Source organism: Dendrobates tinctorius, unplaced genomic scaffold (assembly GCF_039654945.1).
Source record: "Dendrobates tinctorius isolate UK_male_01 unplaced genomic scaffold, ASM3965494v1 ptg000133l, whole genome shotgun sequence".
In the NCBI taxonomy this organism is placed as follows: domain Eukaryota; kingdom Metazoa; phylum Chordata; class Amphibia; order Anura; family Dendrobatidae; genus Dendrobates; species Dendrobates tinctorius.
The window spans coordinates 20,479,835-20,505,600 of NW_027361801.1; the positions used below are offsets into that span (position 1 = coordinate 20,479,835).

The window sequence follows — 25,766 nt, forward strand, 5'->3', positions numbered from 1 at the left end:
ACAGACTCCCCCTATAGAATATAATGTAAAATGTACCCCCCATGGTATATAACACAGCCACATAGTATATAGCCCAGCACCACATGGTATATAGCCCAGCACCACATGGTATACAGCCCAGCCCACCATGGTATACAGCACATCATAGTATATAGCCCACCATGGTATAATACAGCCCAGCATGGTATAATACAGCCCAGCATGGTATATAGCCCCCCCAGAATGGTATAATACAGCCCAGCATGGTGTAATACAGCCCAGTATGGCATATAGCCCCCCAGAATGGAATAATACAGTCCAGTATGGTATAATACAGCCCAGCATGGTATATAGCCCCCCCAGAAAGGTATAATACAGCCCAGCATGATATAATACAGCCCAGCATGGTATATAGCCCCCCCAGAATGGTATAATACAGCCCAGCATGGTATATAGCACCCCAGAATGGAATAATACAACCCAGTATAGTATATAGCTGCAACGGCCAAAACCCAGTGATCGTTGAGCTCGCAGAGACTCTTCACTTATCCCAGAAGGCACTGGGAATATACAAACGATCTCCTCAAGACCCTTCCCCTGGTTTTCCGATTTCCTCTTTTCAGCTGCAACGGCCAAAACCCAGTGATCGTTGAGCTCGCGGAGAGTCTTCACTTATCACAGAAGGCACTGGGAATATGCAAACGATGTCCTCAAGACCCTTCCCCTGGTTTTCCGATTTCCTCTTTTCAGCTGCAACGGCCAAAACCCAGTGATTGTTGAGCTCGCGGAGACTCTTCACTTATCCCAGAAGGCACTGGGAATATGCAAACGATGTCCTCAAGACCCTTCCCCTGGTTTTCCGATTTCCTCTTTTCAGCTGCAACGGCCAAAACCCAGTGATCGTTGAGCTCGCGGAGACTCTTCACCCCATAGAATATAATGTAGCCCCCCATATTATATAACACAGACTCCCCCTATAGAATATAATGTAAAATGTACCCCCCATGGTATATAACACAGCCACATAGTATATAGCCCAGCACCACATGGTATATAGCCCAGCACCACATGGTATACAGCCCAGCCCACCATGGTATACAGTACATCATGGTATATAGCCCACCATGGTATAATGCAGCCCAGCATGGTATAATACAGCCCAGCATGGTATATAGCCCCCCCAGAATGGTATAATACAGCCCAGCATGGTGTAATACAGCCCAGTATGGCATATAGCCCCCCAGAATGGAATAATACAGCCCAGTATGGTATAATACAGCCCAGCATGGTATATAGCCCCCCCAGAAAGGTATAATACAGCCCAGCATGGTATATAGCCCCCCAGAATGGTATAATACAGCCCAGCATGGTATATAGCACCCCAGAATGGAATAATACAGCCCAGTATAGTATATAGCTGCAACGGCCAAAACCCAGTGATCGTTGAGCTCGCGGAGACTCTTCACTTATCCCAGAAGGCACTGGGAATATACAAATGATCTCCTGAAGACCCTTCCCCTGGTTTTCCGATTTCCTCTTTTCAGCTGCAACGGCCAAAACCCAGTGATCGTTGAGCTCGCGGAGACTCTTCACTTATCCCAGAAGACACTGGGAATATGCAAATGATCTCCTCAAGACCCTTCCCCTGGCTCCACCCCACAGAGTATAATGCAGCCCTGCCATACAATATAATGCAGCCCCCCTTATAGTATAATGCTGCCACCCCTTAGAGAATAATGCAGCTGCCCCAGAGTATAATGCAGCCACTCCACAGAATATAATGTAACCCTCATAGATTATAATGCAGCCCCACCCCCCCATATAGTATAATGCAGCCCCTCCATAGAATATATGGCAACCCCCTCATAAGATATAATGCAGCCCCTTATATAGTATAATGTAGCCCCTCCATAGAATACAATGTAGCCCTCCTCATATAGTATAATGCAGCCGCCATCGAATATAATAAATATAATACAGCCCCCCCATAGAATATAATGTAGACCCAAATAGAATATAATACAGCCCACCACCCCATAGAATATAATGTAGCCCCCCATATTATATAACACAGACTCCCCCTATAGAATATAATGTAAAATGTACCCCCCATGGTATATAACACAGCCGCATAGTATATAGCCCAGCACCACATGGTATATAGCCCAGCACCACATGGTATACAGCCCAGCCCACCATGGTATACAGCACATCATGGTATATAGCCCACCATGGTATAATACAGCCCAGCATGGTATAATACAGCCCAGCATGGTATATAGCCCCCCCAGAATGGTATAATACAGCCCAGCATGGTGTAATACAGCCCAGTATGGCATATAGCCCCCCAGAATGGAATAATACAGCCCAGTATGGTATAATACAGCCCAGCATGGTATATAGCCCCCCCAGAAAGGTATAATACAGCCCAGCATGTTATAATACAGCCCAGCATGGTATATAGCCCCCCCAGAATGGAATAATACAGCCCAGTATAGTATATAGCCCCCCCCCAGCATGGTATAATACAGCCCAGCATGGTATATAGCCCCCCCAGCATGGTATAATACAGCCCAGCATGGTATATAGCCCCCCAAAATGGTATAATACAGCCCAGCATGGTATAATACAGCCCAGAATGGTATATACAGTTGTGGCCAAAAGTATTGACACCCCTGCAATTCTGTCAGATAATACTCTTCCTGAAAATGATTGCAAACACAAATTCTTTGGTATTATTATCTTCATTTAATTTGTCTTAAATGAAAAAACACAAAAGAGAATGAAACAAAAAGCAAAACATTGATCATTTCACACAAAACTCCAAAAATGGGCCAGACAAAAGTATTGGCACCCTCAGCCTAATACTTGGTTGCACAACCTTTAGCCAAAATAACTGCGACCAACCGCTTCCGGTAACCATCAATGAGTTTCCTACAATGCTCTGCTGGAATTTTAGATCATTCTTCTTTGGCAAACTGCTCCAGGTCCCTGATATTTGAAGGGTGCCTTCTCCAAACTGCCATTTTTAGATCTCTCCACAGGTGTTCTATGGGATTCAGGTCTGGACTCATTACTGGCCACCTTAGAAGTCTCCAGTACTTTCTCTCAAACCATTTTCTAGTGCTTTTTGAAGTGTGTTTTGGGTCATTGTCCTGCTGGAAGACCTATGACCTCTGAGGGAGACCCAGCTTTCTCACAATGGGCCCTACATTATGCTGCAAAATTTGTTGGTAGTCTTCAGACTTCATAATGCCATGCACACGGTCAAGCAGTCCAGTGCCAGAGGCAGCAAAGCAACCCCAAAACGTCAGGGAACCTCCGCCATGTTTGACTGTAGGGACCGTGTTCTTTTCTTTGAATGCCTCTTTTTTTCTCCTGTAAACTCTATGTTGATGCCTTTGCCCAAAAAGCTCTACTTTTGTCTCATCTGACGAGAGAACATTCTTCCAAAACGTTTTAGGCTTTTTCAGGTAAGTTTTGGCAAACTCCAGCCTGGCTTTTTTATGTCTCGGGGTAAGAAGTGGGGTCTTCCTGGGTCTCCTACCATACAGTCCCTTTTCATTCAGACGCCGACGGATAGTACGGGTTGACACTGTTGTACCCTCGAACTGCAGGGCAGCTTGAACTTGTTTGGATGTTAGTCGAGGTTCTTTATCCAACATCCGCACAATCTTGCGTTGAAATCCCTTGTCAATTTTTCTTTTCCGTCAACATCTAGGGAGGTTAGCCACAGTGCCATGGGCTTTAAACTTCTTGATGACACTGCGCACGGTAGACACAGGAACATTCAGATATTTGGAGATGGACTTGTAGCCTTGAGATTGCTCATGCTTCCTCACAATTTGGTTTCTCAAGTCCTCAGACAGTTCTTTGATCTTCTTTCTTTTCTCCATGCTCAATGTGGTACACACAAGGACACAGGACAGAGGTTGAGTCAACTTTAATCCATGTCAACTGGCTGCAAGTGTGATTTAGTTATTGCCAACACCAGTTAGGTGCCACAGGTAAGTTACAGGTGCTGTTAATTACACAAATTAGAGAAGCATCACATGATTTTTCGAACAGTGCCAATACTTTTGTCCACCCTCTTTTTTATGTTTGGTGTGGAATTATATCCAATTTGGCTTTAGGACAATTCTTTTTGTGTTTTTTCATTTAAGACAAATTAAATGAAGATAATAATACCAAAGAATTTGTGTTTGCAATCATTTTCAGGAAGACACTGAGTATTATCTGACAGAATTGCAGGGGTGTCAATACTTTTGGCCACAACTGTAGCCCCCCGGAATGGTATAATACAGCCCAGCATGGTATAATACAGCGCAGCATGGTATATAGCCCCCCAGAATGGTATAATACAGCCCAGCATGGTATAATACAGCCCAGCATGGTATATAGAACCCAAGAATGGAATAATACAGCCCAGCATAGTATATAGCCCCCCCAGCATGGTATAATACAGCCCAGCATGGTATATAGCCCCCCCAGAATGGTGTAATACAGGCCAGCATGGTATAATACAGCCCAGCATGGTATATAGCCCCCCTAGAATGGTATAATACAGCCCAACATGGTATATAGCCCCCCAAAATGGTATAATACAGCCCAGCACGGTATAATACAGCCCAACATGGTATATAGCCCCCCAAAATGATATAATACAGCCCAGCACGGTATAATACAGCCCAGCATGGTATATAGCCCCCCAGAATGGTATGATATAGCCTAGCATGGTATATAGCCCCCCAAAATGGTATAATACAGCCCAGCACAGTATAATACAGCCCAACATGGTATATAGCCCCCCCAGAATGGTATAATACAGCCCAGCATGGTATAATACAGCCCAGCATGGTATAATAAAGCCCAGCATGCTATATAGCCCCCCCCAGAATGGTATAATATAGCCCAGCATGGTATATTGCCCCCCCAGAATGGTATAATACAGCCCAGCATGGTATATAGCCCCCCAGAATGGTATAATACAGCCCAGCATGGTATAATACAGCCCAGCATGGTATATAGCACCCCAGAATGGAATAATACAGCCCAGTATAGACTATAGCCCCCCCAGCACTGTATAATACAGCCCAGCATGGTATATAGCCCCCCCCAGAATAGTGTAATACAGGCCAGCATGGTATAATACAGCCCAGCATGGTATATAGCCCCCCCAAAATGGTATAATACAGCCTAGCACAGTATAATACTGCCCAGCATGGTATATAGCCCCCCAGAAGGGAATATACAGCCCAGCATGGTATAATACAGCCCAGCATGGTATATAGCCCCCCCAGAAAGGTATAATACAGCCCAGCATGGTATATAGCCCCCCCAGAATGGTATAATACAGCCCAGCATGGTATATAGCACCCCAGAATGGAATAATACAGCCCAGTATAGTATATAGCTGCAACGGCCAAAACCCAGTGATTGTTGAGCTCGCGGAGACTCTTCACTTATCCCAGAAGGCACTGGGAATATACAAATGATCTCCTCATGGTATATAGCCCCCCAAAATGGTATAATACAGCCCAGCACAGTATAATACAGCCCAGCATGGTATATAGCCCCCCCAGAATGGTATAATACAGCCCAGCATGGTATAATACAGCCCAGCATGGTATAATAAAGCCCAGCATGCTATATAGCCCCCCCCAGAATGGTATAATATAGCCCAGCATGGTATATTGCCCCCCCAGAATGGTATAATACAGCCCAGCATGGTATATAGCCCCCCAGAATGGTATAATACAGCCCAGCATGGTATAATACAGCCCAGCATGGTATATAGCACCCCAGAATGGAATAATACAGCCCAGTATAGACTATAGCCCCCCCAGCACTGTATAATACAGCCCAGCATGGTATATAGCCCCCCCCCAGAATAGTGTAATACAGGCCAGCATGGTATAATACAGCCCAGCATGGTATATAGCCCCCCCAAAATGGTATAATACAGCCCAGCACGGTATAATACAGCCCAGAATGGTATATAGCCCCCAGAATGGTATAATACAGCCCAGCATGGTATAATACAGCCCAGCATGGTATATAGCCCCCCAGCATGGTGTAATACAGGCCAGCATGGTATAATACAGCCCAGCATGGTATATAGCCCCCCCAAAATGGTATAATACAGCCCAGCACGGTATAATACAGCCCAGAATGGTATATAGCCCCCCCAGAATGGTATAATACAGCCTAGCACAGTATAATACTGCCCAGCATGGTATATAGCCCCCCAGAAGGGAATATACAGCCCAGCATGGTATAATACAGCCCAGCATGGTATATAGAACCCCAGAATGGAATAATACAGCCCAGCATAGTATATAGCCCCCCCAGCATGGTATAATACAGCCCAGCGTGGTATATAGCCCCCCCCAGAATGGTGTAATACAGGCCAGCATGGTATAATACAGCCCAGCATGGTATATAGCCCCCCCAGAATGGTATAATACAGCCCAGCATGGTATATAGCCCCCCAAAATGGTATAATACAGCACAGCACAGTATAATACAGCCCAGCATGGTATATAGCCCCTCCAGAATGGTATAATACAGCCCAGCATGGTATAATACAGCCCAGCATGGTATATAGCCCCCCAGTATGGTATAATACAGCCCAGCATGGTATATAGCCCCCCAGAATGGTATAATACAGCCCAGCATGGTATATAGCCCCCCCAGAATCGTATAATACAGCTCAGCACGGTATAATACAGCCCAGCATGGTATATAGCCCCCCCAGAATGGTATAATACAGCCCAGCACGGTATAATAGAGCCCAGCATGGTATATAGCCCCCCAAGAATGGTGTAATGCAGCCCAGCATGGTATAATACAGCCCAGCATGGTATATAGCCCCCCAGAATGGTATAATACAGCCCAGCATGGTATATAGCCCCCCCAGAATGGTATAATACAGCCCAGCATGGTATAATACAGCCCAGCATGGTATATAGCCCCCCAGAATGGTATAATACAGCCCAGCATGGTATATGTCCCCCCTCAGAATGGTGTAATACAGCCCAGCATGGTAAATAGCCCCCCAGAATGGTATAATATGGCCCAGCATGGTATATAGCCCCCCCAGAATGGTGTAATACAGCCCAGCATGGTATATAGCCCCCCAGAATGGTATAATACGGCCCAGCATGGTATATAGCCCCCCCCAGCATGGTATGACACAGTCCAGTACTCACAATGATTTAAGAAAAAAAAAAACACTCACCTTCTCCTCGTGCCTGCGCTGCTGGCTGCTCCTGTCTCCTGCTCTGTCTGGCACACAGTGAGAGCGTGATGATGTCATCGTGCCCCCGCTGTGCCAGAGGCAGAGCGGGGAATGATGGGAGAGGGACCGTCAGCTGACGCTCTCTCCTCCATCACTGCCTCCTTCAGTGCGGCGGCAGAGGGAGTCGGCGCTGCAGGCAGGCGGGCCCCCCTGCCTCACAGGGGCCCCATAGCGGCTGTGTGATGTGCCGCTGGCTGGGGGCCCCTGGAGGAATGGGGGCCCTAGGCAGCTGCCTGGTCTGCCTGTCCATAACGCTGGCCCTGGGTCTTCCAGACGATGAGCAATACCGAGGATTCTTGTGGTATAACTCTTCTCATTTCACAGGTCCCTGCCTCTTCTGTTCTTTAACAGCTTTTTACAGCAGGATTTCCCTCACATCCGGACAGGTTTGGATACCTGTTCAGTTCAGCTTCAATCTGCCGCTGCTCTTAACTCAGTCAGGTGCTGTCACGAGGGGATGTCACCGTGTCCCTCTCTAGAGCAGCCTCATACACTCCTCATTCCTGCAAACCCTGCTCATGATGGCTGCGCTTCCTCTTCCTGTCTTTAATAAAACCTTTCTCTCATGTTTCCGTCATATCTCAGTGCCTTAACCATGTTCAAACAACAACAACATCTTGTTGCCAGTTAACAACATCTCTATGTATAAAAGTGAATGTATGCATGTATGTGTGTGTGTATCACCAACCAATCATGAAGCAACTTTCATTTCACCAGAGCTGTTCAAAAGAAGCTGAGCTGTGATTAGTTGCTATGAGCAACAGTTTTCCTTGCAACCAATCACTAAGCATCTCTCATTTCACCAGAGCTGGTTAAAAGAAGCTGAGCTGTGAATGGTTGCTATGAGCAGACACTGACATGGTGCAAGAAATCTAGCATCCCCGGGAACATAAGCTCCAGCCATCGTCTGTCCCCCAGAAAAGAGCAGTGAGAACATGACAGAAATGAACCCCCTCTCCCATGCCTATATACCCATCACACATCCTCCATCTCATAGTCAAATCTTCCTCTCTTAAAGGGATCATTGGTATGGAAGTCAGAGCAAATCCATCCAGTGCTTTGGTTTTGACCCCAGGCCTCTCTTAAAGGGATCCCCGGTATGGAAGTTAGGACCGTTCCACTCAGCTCTGTAGTTCTGAACCCAGCGTCTCTTAAAGGGATCATTGGTATGGACGTTAGGGCAAATCCACGCCGTGCTTTGGTACTGACCCCAGGCCTTTCTTAAAGGGATATCCGGTATGGAAATCAGGGCAAATCCATCCACTGCTTTGGTTCCGACCCCAGGCCTCTCTTAAAGGGATCCCCGGTATGGAAGTCAGGGCAATTGCCTTCAAATGCTCTGGTACTGACCCCAGGCTCTCTTAAAGGAATCTCCTGTATGGAAGTTAGGGCAAATCCCTCAGCGCTCTGATTCTGACCCCAGGGTTCTATTAAAGGGATCATTGGTATGCAAGTCAGGGCAAATCCACTCAGCGCTCTGGTTCTGACCCAAGGCCCCTCTTAAAGGGATCCCCGGTACGGAAGTGAGGGCAAATCCACTCTGAACTATGGTACTGACCCCAGGCCTCTCTTAAAGGGATCTCCGATATGGAAGTTAGGGTAAATCCCTCAGCACTCTGATTCTCACCCCAGGCTTCTATTAAAGGGATCATTGGTATGGAAGTCAGGGCAAATCCACTCAGCGCTCTGGTTCTGACACCAGGCCTCTCTTAAAGGGATCCCCAGTATGGAAGTTGGGACCGTTCCACTCAGTGCTCTGGTTTTGACCCCAGGCTGATGGGGTGATGTGGGATATTAGGGGTAGTAGTACGGTGGCTTTGGCTGACGGGATGATGTGGGATATTAGCGGTGTAGTCTGGTGGCTCTGGCTGACGGGATGATGTGGGATATTAGGGGTAGTAGTCCGGCGGCTCTGGCTGACGGGATGATGTGGGATATTAGGGGTAGTAGTCCGGTGGCTCTGGCTAACGGGACAATGTGGGATATTAGGGATAGTAGTCCGGTGGCTCTGGCTGACAGGATGATGTGGGATATTAGTGGTAGTTGTCTGGTGGCTCTGGCTGATGTGATGATGTGGGATATTACCGGTGTAGTCCGGTGGCTCTGGCTGACGGGATGATGTGGGATATTAGGGGTAGTAGTCCGGTGGCTCTGGCTAACGGGACAATGTGGGATATTAGGGATAGCAGTCCGGTGGCTCTGGCTGACAGGATGATGTGGGATATTAGTGGTAGTTGTCTGGTGGCTCTGGCTGATGTGATGATGTGGGATATTACCGGTGTAGTCCGGTGGCTCTGGCTAACGGGACAATGTGGGATATTAGGGATAGTAGTCCGGTGGCTCTGGCTGACAGGATGATGTGGGATATTAGTGGTAGTTGTCTGGTGTCTCTGGCTGACGGGATGATGTGGGATATTAGTGGTAGTTGTCTGGTGGCTCTGGCTGATGTGATGATGTGGGATATTAGGGGGAGTAGTCCGGTGGCTCTGGCTAACGGGACAATGTGGGATATTAGGGATAGTAGTCCGGTGGCTCTGGCTGACAGGATGATGTGGGATATTAGTGGTAGTTGTCTGGTGGCTCTGGCTGATGTGATGATGTGGGATATTACCGGTGTAGTCCGGTGGCTCTGGCTGACGGGATGATGTGGGATATTAGGGGTAGTAGTCCGGTGGCTCTGGCTGATGGGACGATGTGGGATATTAGGGGTAGTAGTCCGGTGGCTCTGGCTGACGGGATGATGTGGGATATTAGGGGTAGTAGTCCAGTAGCTCTGGCTGATGGGATGATGTGGGATATTAGGGGTAGTAGTCCGGTGTCTCTGGCTGACAGGATGATGTGGGATATTAGTGGTAGTAGTCCGGCGGCTCTGGCTGACAGGATGATGTGGGATATTAGGGGTAGTAGTTCGTTGGCTCTGGCTGACAGGATGATGTGGGATATTAGGGGTAGTAGTCCGGCAGCTCTGGCTGATGGGATGATGTGGGATATTAGGGGTAGTAGTCCGATTGCTCTGGCTGACGGGATGATGTGGGATATTAGGGGTAGCAGTCCGGTGGCTCTGGCTGACGGGATGATGTGGGATATTAGGGGTAGCAGTCCGGTGGCTCTGGCTGATGGGATGATGTGGGATATTAGGGGTAGTAGTCCAGTAGCTCTGGCTGATGGGATGATGTGGGATATTAGGGGTAGTAGTCCGGTGTCTCTGGCTGACAGGATGATGTGGGATATTAGTGGTAGTAGTCCGGCGGCTCTGGCTGACAGGATGATGTGGGATATTAGGGGTAGTAGTTCGTTGGCTCTGGCTGACAGGATGATGTGGGATATTAGGGGTAGTAGTCCGGCAGCTCTGGCTGATGGGATGATGTGGGATATTAGGGGTAGTAGTCCGATTGCTCTGGCTGACGGGATGATGTGGGATATTAGGGGTAGCAGTCCGGTGGCTCTGGCTGACGGGATGACGTGGGATATTAGTGGTAGTAGTCCGGTAGCTCTGGCTGATGGGATGATGTGGGATATTAGTGGTAGTAGTCCGGTGGCTCTGGCTGATGGGAAGATGTGGGATATTAGGGGTAGTAGTCTGGTGTCTCTGGCTGACAGGATGATGTGGGATATTAGTGGTAGTAGTCCGGTAGCTCTGGCTGATGGGATGATGTGGGATATTAGGGGTAGTAGTCCGATTGCTCTGGCTGACGGGATGATGTGGGATATTAGGGGTAGCAGTCCGGTGGCTCTGGATGACGGGATGACGTGGGAAATTATAGTGAATGTGACTATGCGGAATGGGCGGGGCTCTACTCATCTTTATATATATATATATATATATATATATATAGATAGATATAATCATTATAATTTGTTATAACTAACCATAGTTAGTTACTATACCCGGGCAGCGTCGGGCTCTTCAGCTATTTATATATAATTATAATCACACTTTACAAACGCTTATTGTCATCATTCAATAAATTGTTTTCTAGCATACTCCAATTTAAACAAGCTATTGTATCTACTTATATGCTGGCCAGAAGTGCCAGTCAATCAGGGATTAACTGCAGATCGGAGGCCAATGAGCTGCTCTCTGCTGACTTACTATCAATACAATATGACTATGCAGCGCAGTCATCTGCCAGCAGGGGGAGCTCCTGCACCCCCCGATGCTCCTGCAGCTGCATTACATCTGGTCCCCTAATAATCAGCGGCAGCAGCAGCGCAGGGTGCTGATCAGAAGACATGGTGTTTACCCCAGGCTTGCTCAATGACTCTGTAGTGCACAATGTCAGCCTTGGGGACAGCAGGGACTCCTCAGCAGCTGGCCTCAGCAGGACAGCTCACAATGTGGTGGCTGTGTGCCTGGGCTGCATCCTGGTGCTGGGATCTCTCTACAACTTTCTGGTGCTGCTGATCTTTGTGAAGTTTGAAGCTGTGAGGACCCCCATTAATATGATCCTGCTGAACATCAGTGTCAGTGACCTGCTGGTCTGTGTCTTTGGGACCCCATTCAGCTTTGCAGCCAGTGTATCTGGTGGGTGGCTTATAGGACAGCAGGGATGTAAGTGGTATGGCTTCTGCAATTCTTTGTTTGGTGAGTAACCTGGGATTTTATTTACAGATGTAGCAGAGCTGAGCTTGCTACTTTTTACAACGTCATGGCTGTGCTTTTACATAGGACTGCAATAAACCTAGCTCTTTATGTTATTTATCCAAAATAAAGTTTAATGATAAATTTAGCTCTGCTACTTGTGCATATTATTCCGATGCTGGTTTTATTAGTAACCTGGGACTTCCTTTACAGCATACATACCTGTTCTCCCAGAATGTGCCAACCTCCTGGGTGAGCAGGGGCTTCTAGTACAGCTGGAAATCAGTGGCTTCCACTAGTGATCACTGTGGACTTCCCCACAGTGGCTGTGATTGTGGGAGCACTGGCTTTTTCATGTGGGTACTATGGATTTTTTTTATGGGTACACTGTGCCTGTCATATCTGGTGTGCGGCTAGTACCATGGGGGCACCATGTCTTGCACATTTTGGTGACTCTCTTATACAAGGATCTGTATCTTGCACAAGGCACAAAGTAAGAATACAATTTGGCCAGGATCACTGTTCTAGCCTGTTTTCTTTCTGGAGTGAAGATGTTATAAATTTGTGCAAATTATCTCCAAAATCAGATGTACCCTAACAAAGAAATGCCATAAATCTGACTTTTGGGTGAGGGTACTTTGGGTCATTCTGTTATGGGGTACTCTAGCTTATATTGAGGGGCAATGGAAAAGGGTCTTTGCCAAACCCCCCCCCCCCAAAAAAAAAAAAAAAAAAGTTATATCCTATACAGTGTAAAGAGGATAATTTGCAGATTGCTTGAGCTCTAGAGGCCGGTAGCTCTGGCGATCCCTAAATCACGGCTCTTGAATCCTGAAAACGAGCTGATGTGATCAGAGGTGAACATGTGCAGCCTCCATTCATTGTCTTTCTCCAACAGTCCCATAGGTGATGAAATCAGCGGCAGTCGCTCATGTGCACCTCCTCTCCTTTCAGGACAGGGTTTTAAGGCCCCGTCTCACTAAGCAATCTCGGTAGCGAGATCGCTGCTGAGTCACAACTTTTGTAACGTAACAGTGATCTCACCAGCGAGATCGCTGTGTGTGACAGCGATCAGCGAGCGGCCCCCCTGCCGGTATCGCTGATCGCTGCAAGAAATCTCTGGACATTTCTTTGGTCGCTGGTCTCCCGCTGGCCAGCACGCATCGCTGTGTGTGACAGCGGGAGACCAGCGATCGTGTATAAAAAAAAAATAAAAATAATAAAATATATATTTATTCTCACCTTCCGATGTCCCGTTCAGCCATCCCGCCTCTCTCCACGCTCCGGTCCCAGTGATCCTTTGCATGAATGACCGCGAGACTTTGTTATCCCGCGAGACTGTGACATCTCGCGGTCATTCGTGCAAAGGATCACTGGGACCGGAGCGTGGAGAGAGGCGGGATGGCTGAACGGGACGTCGGAAGGTGAGAATAACTATATTTTTTATTTTGATTCTATTTTTTACAGGATGGCCAGCGATGCCAGGCGCTCGGCGTCGCTGTGCTGATCGCTGGTGAAGCTGTCTGTGTGACAGCTCACCAGCGATCACATAGCGACTTACTAGCGATCCTGACACCTTCATATCGGTGTCGGGATCGCTGGTAAGTCGCTTAGTGAGACGGGGCCTTTAGAGTCCTGATATCGGCATCACTGGAGGTCTCAGCAATTCGACCCCCAGCGATCATCAAGTTATCTCCTATCCAAGCACTTCAGCTGTAATTGCAGTGCTGGTCTATGAGGGTTAATGATGATGCTCTGTAGGAAATTGTGGCTCTTAGTCTGGTTTCACACTAGCGTTTTTTAGCGCTGCGCGTTCATGCGCATGCGTCCTGCGCCCCTATCTTTAACATGGGCGCATGGTCTAGCGTATGCACGCATTCGTATATATTTTCATGCGCATGCGTGGTTTTGTAGTGTGCACCTAGGCGCAACCTGCTGCATTTTTGGTCCGTCCAACCTGTCTCAAAAAAACGCATGCGCACGCTTGCGCACGGAATGCGCAAAAAAAAATCACATTACAGTCTATGGGAACGCAGGCCATGCGCATGCCTGCATTTAAAATTGCATGCGTTTTAAGAGTTAACATAGCTAGAAACTGGTTGAAACGCATGATGCGTTTTTGTATGCGATTCTATTGCACATGAAGCGCAGCGCTAAAAAACACAAGTGTGAAAACTAGCCTTACTGTTTTGTGGTACTAAACCTACAAAAGACAAAATGAGAAAAACTCTGCTGTAATTAAATAAATAAAAAGCAAAAGTGCATCTAAATAATTCAGAGTTCTTAGTAATACTGTATTTGATCAAATATAGCATAAAAGCCGTCCCACCATCGACAAGGTGAGTCTGATCGGGGCGGTCCTACACTGTCTAATATTAAAAACCTTATGATGTGTCAAAGTTGATGTCAGTGTGTGAATAAGGGCAGACAAAAGGACCAGGTTCCAACCTGTGAACACCAGTCAGGGGAAGCCTTTAAATACAATTTCCAGCTCAGGAGAGGGAGGCCAAACCCTGGCTAGCACAGAATGCCAAAATACAAAGTAAAAAAACAAAACTTGAGCTTGGTTTGAGTTGGTACACATGCAGCATAAAAATACATGTTCACATTGGCCATAACGCATACAAAACCTACAAAAACAAAATGAGAAAAACCCTGCTGTAATTAAATAAATAAAAATTAAAAGTGCATTTAAGTAATTCAGAGTTTTTAGTAATACTTCCCCTGACTGGTGTTCACTGGTTGGGACCCGGTCCTTTTGTCTGCCCTTATTCACACACTGATGTCAACTTTGACACATGATAAGGTTTTTAATATTAGACACTGTAGGACCACCCCGATCAGAGTCACCTTGTCGACGGTGGGACAGCTTTTATGCTATATTTAATCAAATACAGTATTACTAAGAACTCTGAATTGTTTACATGCACTTTTGCTTTTTATTTATTTATTTATTTACAGCAGGGTTTTTCTCATTTTGTCTTTTGTAGGTTTAGTACCACAAAACAGTAAGAGCCACAATTTCCTACAGAGCAAAAGTGCATCTACATAATTCAGAGTGTGTGAATAAGGGCAGACAAAAGGACCGGGTCCCAACCAGTGGACAGCAGTCAGGCCGGGGTCACACTGGCGAGGAATACGGCCCAGTGAGAGGAGCTAAAAGCACGCATTAGACACGGACCAATGATTCTCTATGGGGTCCCTCGCACCAGCCGTATATTTCTCCTCCGTATCCTACGCTCCGTGCCACTCGCAGCATGCTGCGATTGTCAGCGTACTACGGCCGTAGTACGCCAATGCAAGTCTATGGGTGCGCAAAAAATACGGATTACACACGGACCACACATGTGACTTGCGAGAAATACGCACCCGGTGTCTTTTAGCAAAGCCGGCAATTCAGTGAGCTATACAGTAAACTCACACTGACAGGTTTAATAAAGAAACGAAAGAATAGATATATACACATAGAATGCATATATATATATATATATATATATATATATATATATATATATGTATTCTATGTGTCTATATCTATTATTTCATTTATGTTAGAAACCCTGGCATAGGGCTCCATTATATGTCCACTTTGCAAGGCGGCGAGAAAATCTCGCCATACGGATGCCATACGGATTACATGCGGATGCTTAGATGCGCAAAATACGCGGCCACACCTTGCTTACGGATGACATACGGAGCACTATTTAGGGGCCATTCATCCGTATTACGCATGTAAAATACTGACCGTATTTTGCGTCGGTTAGTGTGACCCCAGCCTCAGGGGAAATATTACTAAGAAGTCTGAATTATTTAGGTGCACTTTGGCTTTTTATTTATTTAATTAGAGCAGGAATTTTCTCACATTGTCTTTTGTAGGTTTTGTATGCTTTATGGCCAATGTGAACATGCGTTTATGTGCTGCATGTATACCAACTCAAACCAAGCTCAATTTTTATGTTTTTTTTTTTTTGTTTTGTGGTACTGTGTCTGAGATTGAGACTGTGTGCACACGATGCGGTTATCCAGCGGATATCCAGCGGATCCGCAGAGGATTTTACCGCGCAGAAACGTTGCATAACCGCATTGTGATGTACAGTACCATTAAAAGCAATGCAAAAAAAACCTGATGTGCAAACGCTGCGGATTTTTCCGCACGGTTTTCCTGCGGTACAAAATCCGCAGCATGTTACTTCTTTTGTGCGGTTTTCCACCTCCCCTGTCTCCAAATCCGCAGTGGAAAACTGCACAAAAACCGCAAGAAAACCGCAGGAAAAATGGAAGAAATCCGCAGGAAAAATGCAGGTCATTTGACCTGCGGATTTCTTCCATTCTGCGCGGAAAAATCTGCAGGGCTAAAAAGTCCATCTGTACTCAGCCTAAAAGGGAAGAAATCAGTAGTAATGAGGCTGTGAATGCAATCTAGGTTTGAGTTTATGTCTGAAAACTTTGCCTTAGAAGTGCAGATAAACATTCTGGTGATGTCGGAGGAGAGAAGGACCAGGCAGTTGGAATTTAAACAGTCAATCCTTTTGATTTCAGGGGAGATAAGCCACTGCCAAATGAGGCTGAGCTTCTCCCCTGGAGTCCTCAGAGATGTTTAATCAGGACAGTCAGACGATGGCTCTCAGCTTGTGGATTGTTGTTGGAATATGTTTGGTGCAACAACTCTATTCAGTCTATGAGTGTCTAGTTGCTAGATTTGTATGCTGTTTATAAAGTTAAAAAAAACTCCCAGGGAGAGCATGTGACTGTATTTCCTGTTTTCCTGTGTCTGTGTATGAGAGAAGCAGCCTGCTGTAGATGATGCACAGATAGAGACACACAAAAGATTCATTCCTGATATATTATGCTTCATATATTGTTCCTGTTTGTTCCTGAATAAAGAATCTCTGTTGTCACTCGCTTAGAGAGTATCCTGAATAATCCGCTGCCAACAGGTTATGGGCCCAGAGTGACACAGAACTCCAGAGCAACATGGCAACAGAAGCCCAGAGCAAAAGGCAAACAGAGCAACAGAGAAGATGTCCACTAGCAGCAATCCTATCAAGTTCTCAGTGCCAAGCCTCACTAACCAGAACTACCAGTCCTGGAAATTCAAAGTGAAGATGCTGCTCATAAGAGAAGGTACGTGGAAATAAATTCAAGAACAAGTGCCTCATCCATTACCAGATGATTGGCTAGAGAAGGATCAGAAAGCACAAAGCACGATCTTCCTCAGTGTAGATGATAATCAGATCTGCATATAAGCACAGTGTGCAACTGCAAAGAAGATGTGGGTGTTACTCAGGGCACCGCACTAGGCAGAGCGGAGTTCTCCGGAGTGGACCCTCTGGACCGTGGCACCGAGGGACCCCGAACGAGCAACCAGGTGTGGCCGACCCCTATACAGGGACCGTTAGGCGCAGGTCCGGGGTTCGAATGCCACGGTAGCCAGAACCAAGAGTGGCGGCTCGGAATGGATCCGGTAGACTGGACTGGAGCAGGACAGCGAGCTGGAACCCGGGTTGGTACGGCTTGTGATGGACAGCAGGTACGGAGTCGGGTAGGCAGTGCTGGAGCAGGTACGGAGACTGGGCCGGAACAGGTACAGACCCAGGACTGGAGCTGGTACGGACCCAGGACTGGGACAGGTGCGAACACGGAACTGGAGCAGGTGCGGAGACAGGACTGGAACCGGTACGACCATAGGACTGGAGCAGGTGCGGACACAGGGCTGGAGCAGGAATGGATACAGGGCTGGAGCAGGTACGGACACAGGACTGGAACAGGTGCGGACACAGGGCTGGAGCAGGAATGGACACAGGACTGGAACCGGTACGACCACAGGACTGGAGCAGGTGCGGACACAGGACTGGAACAGGTACGGACACAGGACTGGAACAGGAACGGACACAGGACTGGAACAGGTGCGGACACAGGGCTGGAGCAGGAACGGACACAGGACTGGAACAGGTGCGGACACAGGGCTGGAGCAGGAACGGACACAGGACGGGAACTGGAGGAGGCAAGATAGATTAGCGCAAGGAGCCTGATGACAGGCGAGCGCACGGACCCAAAAGTGCTGAATGAACAACAGCGGTCAGGCGCCTCCATTAAGGGAGGACGACCTGATATAGCAGCCGCTGCGCTCCCATTGGCCCGGCGGCGCCATCAGGGCAGGGCGCCGCCGGAGGCCGGGTCAGATGGGGAGAGCCGACCGCGGCCTACGGCGCATGCGCGAGGCCCGCGGTGACATCACCAGCCGCGGGCCGCACAGAGAAGGAAGCCGACGTCGGGGCTGGGAGGAGCGCGGCTGCCGGACGCGGTAAGTATAGCCGCGCGCGCTGGGACACCTGACGGGGAGCGTGGCAGGGGACCCGGGGGCCGAGACGGCAGGGCCAGGGGCCGTGACAGTACCCTCCCCCTCACGCCGCCCCCTACTGCGGTTGGCAAAAATCTCCTGAGAATGTGGGGGGCGTTGATGTTCTCCCGGGGCTCCCAGGATCTCTCCTCAGGACCAAAACCCTCCCAGTCAACAAGGAAAAAGGTTCTCCCTCTAACTCTCCTCATGGCAAGAATATCCCTTACCTCGAAGGTGTCATCCGAACCCACCGGCAGAGGAGCTGGAGTAGGAGCAGGATGAAACCGATTTAGGACCACAGGTTTCAGGAGAGAGACGTGGAAGGTGTTCGGGATACGGAGCGAAGCAGGCAACCTCAACCTGTAGGCGACTTCGTTGACTCGTTCCAGGATCTCAAAAGGACCAATGTACCGGGGACCCAGCTTGTAAGAGGGTAGTTTCAGTCGGATGTACTTGGACGAAAGCCAGACCTTATCCCCAATGTGAAACGGTGGGGGATCCAGCCTTCTCTTGTCTGCGTGTCTCTTCATTCGCTCGCTGGCTCTTTTGAGGGCTGCGTTGGTCTCGGACCAGATCTCAGAGAATTCCTGGAACTGGGAATTGGCTGCCGGTACCTCGGAGGCTGGGGTGACAGGAAGAGGTATGTTAGGATGTTTGCCAAATACTACGAAAAAAGGTGATTTGGTAGAGGATTCGCCGGCATGATTATTATAGGCGAGCTCCGCCCATGGAAGCAGCTCAACCCAGTCATCTTGATGGGCGTTGGAGAAATGCCGAAGGTATGCAGTCAGCGTCTGGTTAGTTCGTTCCACTTGCCCATTGGTCTGCGGATGATAGGCAGATGAGAAATCCAAGGATATGTCCAGAAGTTTGCAAAGCGCCCTCCAAAATTTAGCCGTAAACTGTACTCCACGATCAGACACAATTCGTTGAGGAAGGCCGTGTAATCTAAAAATCTGATGAACGAAGATCTTGCCTAAACCAGGTGCGGAAGGAAGGCCACTTAACGGAAGGAAATGCACCATCTTAGAAAAGCGGTCCACGACCACAAGGATCACCGTACAGCCAGACGAGCGGGGCAGATCCATGATAAAATCCATGGCGATACTTTCCCAAGGATACTTCGGTATCAGTAACGGAAGCAGCAGGCCAAAAGGAGAACAACGAGGTGTCTTATTCCTTGCACAAGAAGAACAGGAGGCGACGAAGTCCGCCGCATCCTGACGAAGAGTGGACCACCAGTAATACCGTGTTATGAGGGCCAGGGTTTTCCTAATTCCGGCATGGCCAGCCACTTTGGAGGAATGACCCCACAGAAGAACTCTCCTCCTGACGTTCTCTGGCACAAGAGTTTTGCCCGGGGGTGGAGACAGCAGCGTCAGCGGAGCCACTGTGATTATCTTCGTGGGCTCGATAACATGGGAAGGTTCCTCCCCAAATTCAGACGGCTGAAAGACCCTGGATAGGGCATCGGCTTTAGTGTTCCTGCCTCCGGGGCGAAAGTGCAGCTCGAAATCAAAACGAGCAAAAAACAGGGACCATCTAGCCTGTCGAGGATTGAGCCTCTGGGCGGACTGGAGGTAGGCTAGATTCTTGTGGTCAGAATAAACAACAAATGGATGGACAGCGCCTTCCAGAAGGTGACGCCACTCCTCCAATGCCAGTTTGATGGCCAATAACTCGCGGTCGCCAATCGAGTAGTTACACTCAGCTGGGGAGAAGGCTCTGGAGAAGAAACCACAGGGACGTAGGCGGCCCGAACCGGTTCTCTGGGATAAGACAGCCCCGGCGCCAGTCGAGGACGCGTCCACCTCCAGCACAAAAGGTTTGTCGCTCTCTGGACGGATCAAAACGGGAGCCATGGAAAACGCTTGTTTTAGCGACTGGAAGGCCTCTTCGGCTTCGGGTGTCCAAGAATTAGTAGGGATCCCCTTACGGGTAAGGGCAGCGATCGGCTTGGAGAGTGTGGAAAAATGCGGAATGAATTGCCGATAGTAGTTGGCGAACCCTAAAAAACGTTGGATGGCTCTTAAGCCAACTGGACGAGGCCACTTGAGAATGGCGGAGAGTTTTTCAGGATCCATCTGCAGCCCGGCATCAGAGACGATGTAACCCAGAAAAGGCAGTGAGGTCTGCTCGAACAGGCACTTCTCCATTTTGGCATATAAATGATTCTCCCGAAGACGCTGAAGAACAAGGCGGACGGTCCTCCTGTGAGATGGAAGATCTGAGGAGAAGACCAGGATGTCATCCAGGTATACTACGACACAGGAGTACAGGAGGTCCCGAAAGATTTCATTGACGAACTCCTGGAACACTGCCGGGGCATTGCACAGACCGAAGGGCATCACCAAGTACTCGTAATGGCCGTCACGGGTGTTAAAGGCGGTCTTCCATTCATCGCCGGCACGGATGCGGATGAGGTTGTACGCCCCCCTGAGGTCCAATTTGGAGAAGATGCGTGCCCCTCTGAGACGGTCAAACAACTCCGGGATAAGAGGGAGCGGGTACCGGTTCTTGATAGTGATGCTGTTCAATCCTCTATAGTCGATACAAGGGCGCAGAGAACCATCCTTCTTTTTAACAAAGAACCCGGCACCCGCAGGAGACGAAGACTTCAGAATGAATCCCTTGGCAAGGTTCTCCGCGACGTATTCAGACATGGCTGCGGATTCCGCAGGAGACAGAGGATAGATCCTGCCCCTAGGAGGAGTAGAACCAGGGATTAACTCGATCGGGCAATCGAAGGACCGATGTGGCGGGAGAAACTCCGACTCCTTCTTGTCGAAAATGTCGGCATAAGCCCAATAGGCTGAGGGGAGTCCTGAGAGCTCCTGAGGTGGGTGGGTGGGAACGACCGGATGAATGGGGTTCAGACAGCGACCATGACACGGATCTCCCCAGCGCAAGACCTCCCCGGTCGACCAGTTGAGTACCGGCTGGTGTGTCCGTAGCCACGGGAGGCCAAGTAGGATGGCATGAGACAGGTCGGGCAATACGTAGAAGGCCACTCTTTCTCGGTGGAGAGCGCCGACTTGCAAGACAACCTCTTCCGTGACCGCGGTGATGGATTCCTGTAGCGGTCTGCCGTCAACGGAAGCGAGAAGCTGGGGGTTCTTCAGGGTGACCACGGGAATGCGATACTTATCCACCACTTCACGCCGGATGAAGTTGCCTGCTGAGCCCGAATCCACATAGGCCACCTCGGACCCACGCCTCTCCCCTGAAAGTAAAAGAACAGAAAGTGTAAGGGGCTGAGAGGATTCATAATCACCTATGACGGCCTCTCTTACCTGGCCTAGGTGGAAGAGTTTCCCGGTCTCTCAGGACAAGAACGGATGAAGTGGGATGCGCTTCCACAATATAGACAGAGGCCCTGCTCCCGTCTCTCCCTCTGACGTCTCTCAGTCATCCGGACTCGATCTACCTGCATAGGCTCGGGAGGCGGAGTATGTACAGGACCAGGCGAGCGTGGGCTAAAGGGCCGACTAGCGGTCAGAGCAGGCCGAATGGGTCTCCTGTCCCTCGCTGATTCCCGGGCGCGCTCCTGAAACCGGAGGTCAATTCGAGTGGCCAGGGAGATGAGGTCCTCGAGGGTGGTAGGAGTATCCCGCCCCGCTAACTCATCCTTAATTCTGCCCGACAACCCCCGCCAAAAGGCCCCGACCAATGCCGTGTTATTCCACCCTAACTCAGAGGACATGGTGCAGAACCGAATGGCGTACTGACCGACAGTAAGGGAACCCTGGTGGAGGTTGAAGAGTGATTCCGTAAGCGAGGCTATTCGTCCAGGCTCATCGAACACCTTACGAAAGGTGTCCAGAAAAACCGGAATACTAGAGACTATGGGATCGTCCCTCTCCCAGAGCGGATTTAGCCAGGACAAGGCCTCTCCCTCCAGATGGGACATGATAAAGGCCACCTTGGCTCTATCGGAGGGATACTGGTGAGGCTGGAGCTCGAAATGCAAGCCACACTGGTTTAGGAACCCCCTACACTGTTTGGGGTCCCCACTGTACCGGGGTGGTTTAGCCAAGCGAGGAGAGGGAAACGGAGCGGGATTAGGGAGGGCGGCCGAGGCTGCGGCGGCGGACTGGAGATCTCCCAGGCGACTGTCTACCGAGGCCATATAGGACAAAATATGGGACTGAGCATCCCGCTGCTGGCTCAACTCCTGCTGGAGACCAGCCAGCTGAGCGGCATTCCCGGGATCGGCTGCCTGAAGGGCGGGCAGACGGGACTCCATGGACTTCATGACCGACATGATGCGCCCCTGGTTCTCCCGTAAAAAGAGCAACTCCTTTTGACCGGGAGCAGAAATACCTGCGGGATCCATGGCCTGACCGCACTGTTACTCAGGGCACTGCACTAGGCAGAGCGGAGTTCTCCGGAGTGGACCCTCTGGACCGTGGCACCCAGGGACCCCGAACGAGCTACCAGGTGTGGCCGACCCCTATACAGGGACCGTTAGGCGCAGGTCCGGGGGTTCGAATGCGATGATAGCCGGAAGCAAGAGGGGCGGCTCGGAATGGATCCGGTAGACTGGACTGGAGCAGGACAGCGAGCTGGAACCCGGGTTGGTACGGCTTGTGATGGACAGCAGGTACGGAGTCGGGTAGGCAGTGCTGGAGCAGGTACGGAGACTGGGCCGGAACAGGTACAGACCCAGGACTGGAGCTGGTACGGACCCAGGACTGGGACAGGTGCGAACAAGGAACTGGAGCAGGTGCGGAGACAGGACTGGAACCGGTACGACCACAGGACTGGAGCAGGTGCGGACACAGGGCTGGAGCAGGAACGGACACAGGGCTGGAGCTGGTACGGACACAGGACTTGAACAGGTGCGGACACAGGGCTGGAGCAGGAACGGACACAGGACTGGAACCGGTACGACCACAGGACTGGAGCAGGTGCGGACACAGGACTGGAACAGGTACGGACACAGGACTGGAACAGGAACGGACACAGGACTGGAACAGGTGCGGACACAGGGCTGGAGCAGGAACGGACACAGGACTGGAACAGGTGCGGACACAGGGCTGGAGCAGGAACGGACACAGGACGGGAACTGGAGGAGACAAGATAGATTAGCGCAAGCAGCCTGATGACAGGCGAGCGCACGGACCCAAAAGTGCTGAATGAACAACAGCGGTCAGGCGCCTCCATTAAGGGAGGACGACCTGATATAGCAGCCGCTGCGCTCCCATTGGCCCGGCGGCGCTATCAGGGCAGGGTGCCGCCAGAGGCCGGGTCAGATGGGGAGAGCCGACCGCGGCCTACGGTGCATGCGCGAGGCCCGCGGTGACGCACAGAGAAGGAAGCTGACATCGGGGCTGGGAGGAGCGCGGCTGCCGGACGCGGTAAGTATAGCCGCGCGCGCTGGGACACCTGACGGGGAGCGTGGCAGGGGACCCGGGGGCCGAGACGGCAGGGCCAGGGGCCGTGACAGTGGGATAAGTTACAGAAAGTGCATGAAAGATCAAATCACAGCAATAAGCTTCATCTCATGAGAAAGCTGTATCAGTCTAAGTAAATGATGGACAGAATATGCAGGACTATATAAGAAACACCCTAGAGATTGTGGAGCATCTCAGGGGTATTGAAGAAGAAATTAAAGATTTTCATGTTGCTGCACTTCTATTAAGTGGTCTTCCAGAGAGTTATGACACACTCGTGACTGCACTAGATGCATGGCCAGATGATGAGCTGATACTAGAGTAAGTTAAAGGCAAACTTATGGATGAATTCAAGAGAAAAACGCAGCATCTAAGCAGCAGTAATGAATCCAGAGCAAAAACAGCATTAAAGACACAGGATTTCCCTAAATATAAGAGCAATCTAGAAGAAACTCATGAATGTTTTGTCTGTAAAAAGCCCGGCGACCTTAAAGCGGACTGAGAATTAGGAAAGCAAGAATGAGTCATCTTAAAAAGCAGAACAGTCATCAAAGGGTTAAAACAGCTATAAAGGAATATTCTGCATGTGTTGAAGCTGCATTTAATACCAGTACAGGCCCATCTGCAAAACATATATGGCATATAGATTCTGGTGCAAGCAACCATATGACAAATAAGGATTTCTTCACTGACCTTAGTGAAAGCATGACAGAAAAGGTCATCTTAGCTAATGGTCACTATATGACTTCAAAAGGAGTAGGAGACTGCTACCTCCACTGTCCAGTTTCCTCAGCACAAAGCAAAAAGATCCCAATAAAGGATGGTCTCTATGTTCCCAACCTTGAAAGCAATATTCTGTCAGTAAAGAAACTGACGCAAAAGGGGAATGTAGTTACTTTTAAAGAACAGTTACATCATCACAAAGAAGGGTCACACTCTTGCAGAAGGAAAAATCCAAGATGAACTTTATCAGCAAAAATGCAAAGAAAGAGTGTACAGTGCTAGACAAGATCTACATAAGAACTGTATCCACGTATGGCACAGACATCTTGGGCACAGAGACCCAGAAGCAATAAGGAAGCTAGCTCAACTTGAAAATGGTATTGAAATCAACCAGTGTAGTCAAATGATGAAGTGCACTAGCTGTCTTGAAGGTAAAATGTCCAGAAAATCCTTTCCTAAAATAAGTACCGCTGGATCTGCACAGCCTCTGGATCTGATACATACAGATGTATGTGGTCCAATGAGTGTTTAAACTCCTAGCAAGAAGATATATGTTCTCATATTTATTGATGACGACTCCAGATATACAGTCGCCTACCTGCTTCACAGTAAGGATGAAGTTCCACAGAAACTTGAAGACTATCTTGCTGTAGTGTTTAACAAAATTGGAAGAATGCCAAAAGCCCTACGTGCATATAATGGAACCGAATGTACAAGTGGTAAGGTGCAAACCATTTTGAAAAAGGATGGAATCGTGTTCCAGACTACCATTCCATACAACCCAGAACAAAATGGCATTGCAGAGAGAAAGAACCGTATTCTCTGTGAAAGTGGAAGAAGTATGTTGTTTGATGAGAACCTACCTACAACGTTGTTCTGTCTCCGACATCTAATTCACAACTTTTGACTGTCTATTTGATAATATTTCCAATGATGTATTGAGAATATATAGGATGTTCAGTTTTCTATAGATTCTATTGTTTTCATTGTTTCTGGCTCCATCTAGTGGCCAGAGTCATAACCGCAGTGTTATTCTATTTTACTTTCATTTTTGCTTCGATTTTCCCTCCGTTCACAATGTATTCTGGGAAAGTTGCAAGGCACCCTGGTAAGTTTGCAAAGGACCATGGTTAGTCCAGCCCCTGTTTTCCCTCCAGTTCTCCATTTTCTCTCAGCCTGCATCCTGGAAACATCTCATTCCTCTTCTCCCCTTGTGACAGCATTGCTGGTAAGCAAACATGCTTCCTATATCTAATTTCTATCTCAGATCAGCCTGCTCAGTTAGTTCCCCCCTCAGCTAGTAGTGCAGATGTTGATTCTCAATTTGTTATGATATGTATCCCTGATGTACCCTGTTTTGACTTAGTGTATGTATATGTTTTATTTGTAACTTCACCGCATCAATATACCACCACGTTCAATAAAATACAGATTCAACCTACTGTC

General features: G+C 48.8%; 1 protein-coding gene across 1 annotated transcript in view; it reads left to right on the forward strand.

Moving 5' to 3' along the window:
- LOC141048187 (pinopsin-like) overlaps positions 1–25,766 on the forward strand; it is a 137,573-nt gene that overhangs the window by 37,570 nt on the left and 74,237 nt on the right. The window contains exon 3 of the mRNA XM_073543644.1: positions 11,529–11,864. Within this exon, the coding sequence (XP_073399745.1) occupies positions 11,529–11,864 (336 nt within the window). The remainder of the gene's footprint in view (positions 1–11,528; positions 11,865–25,766) is intronic.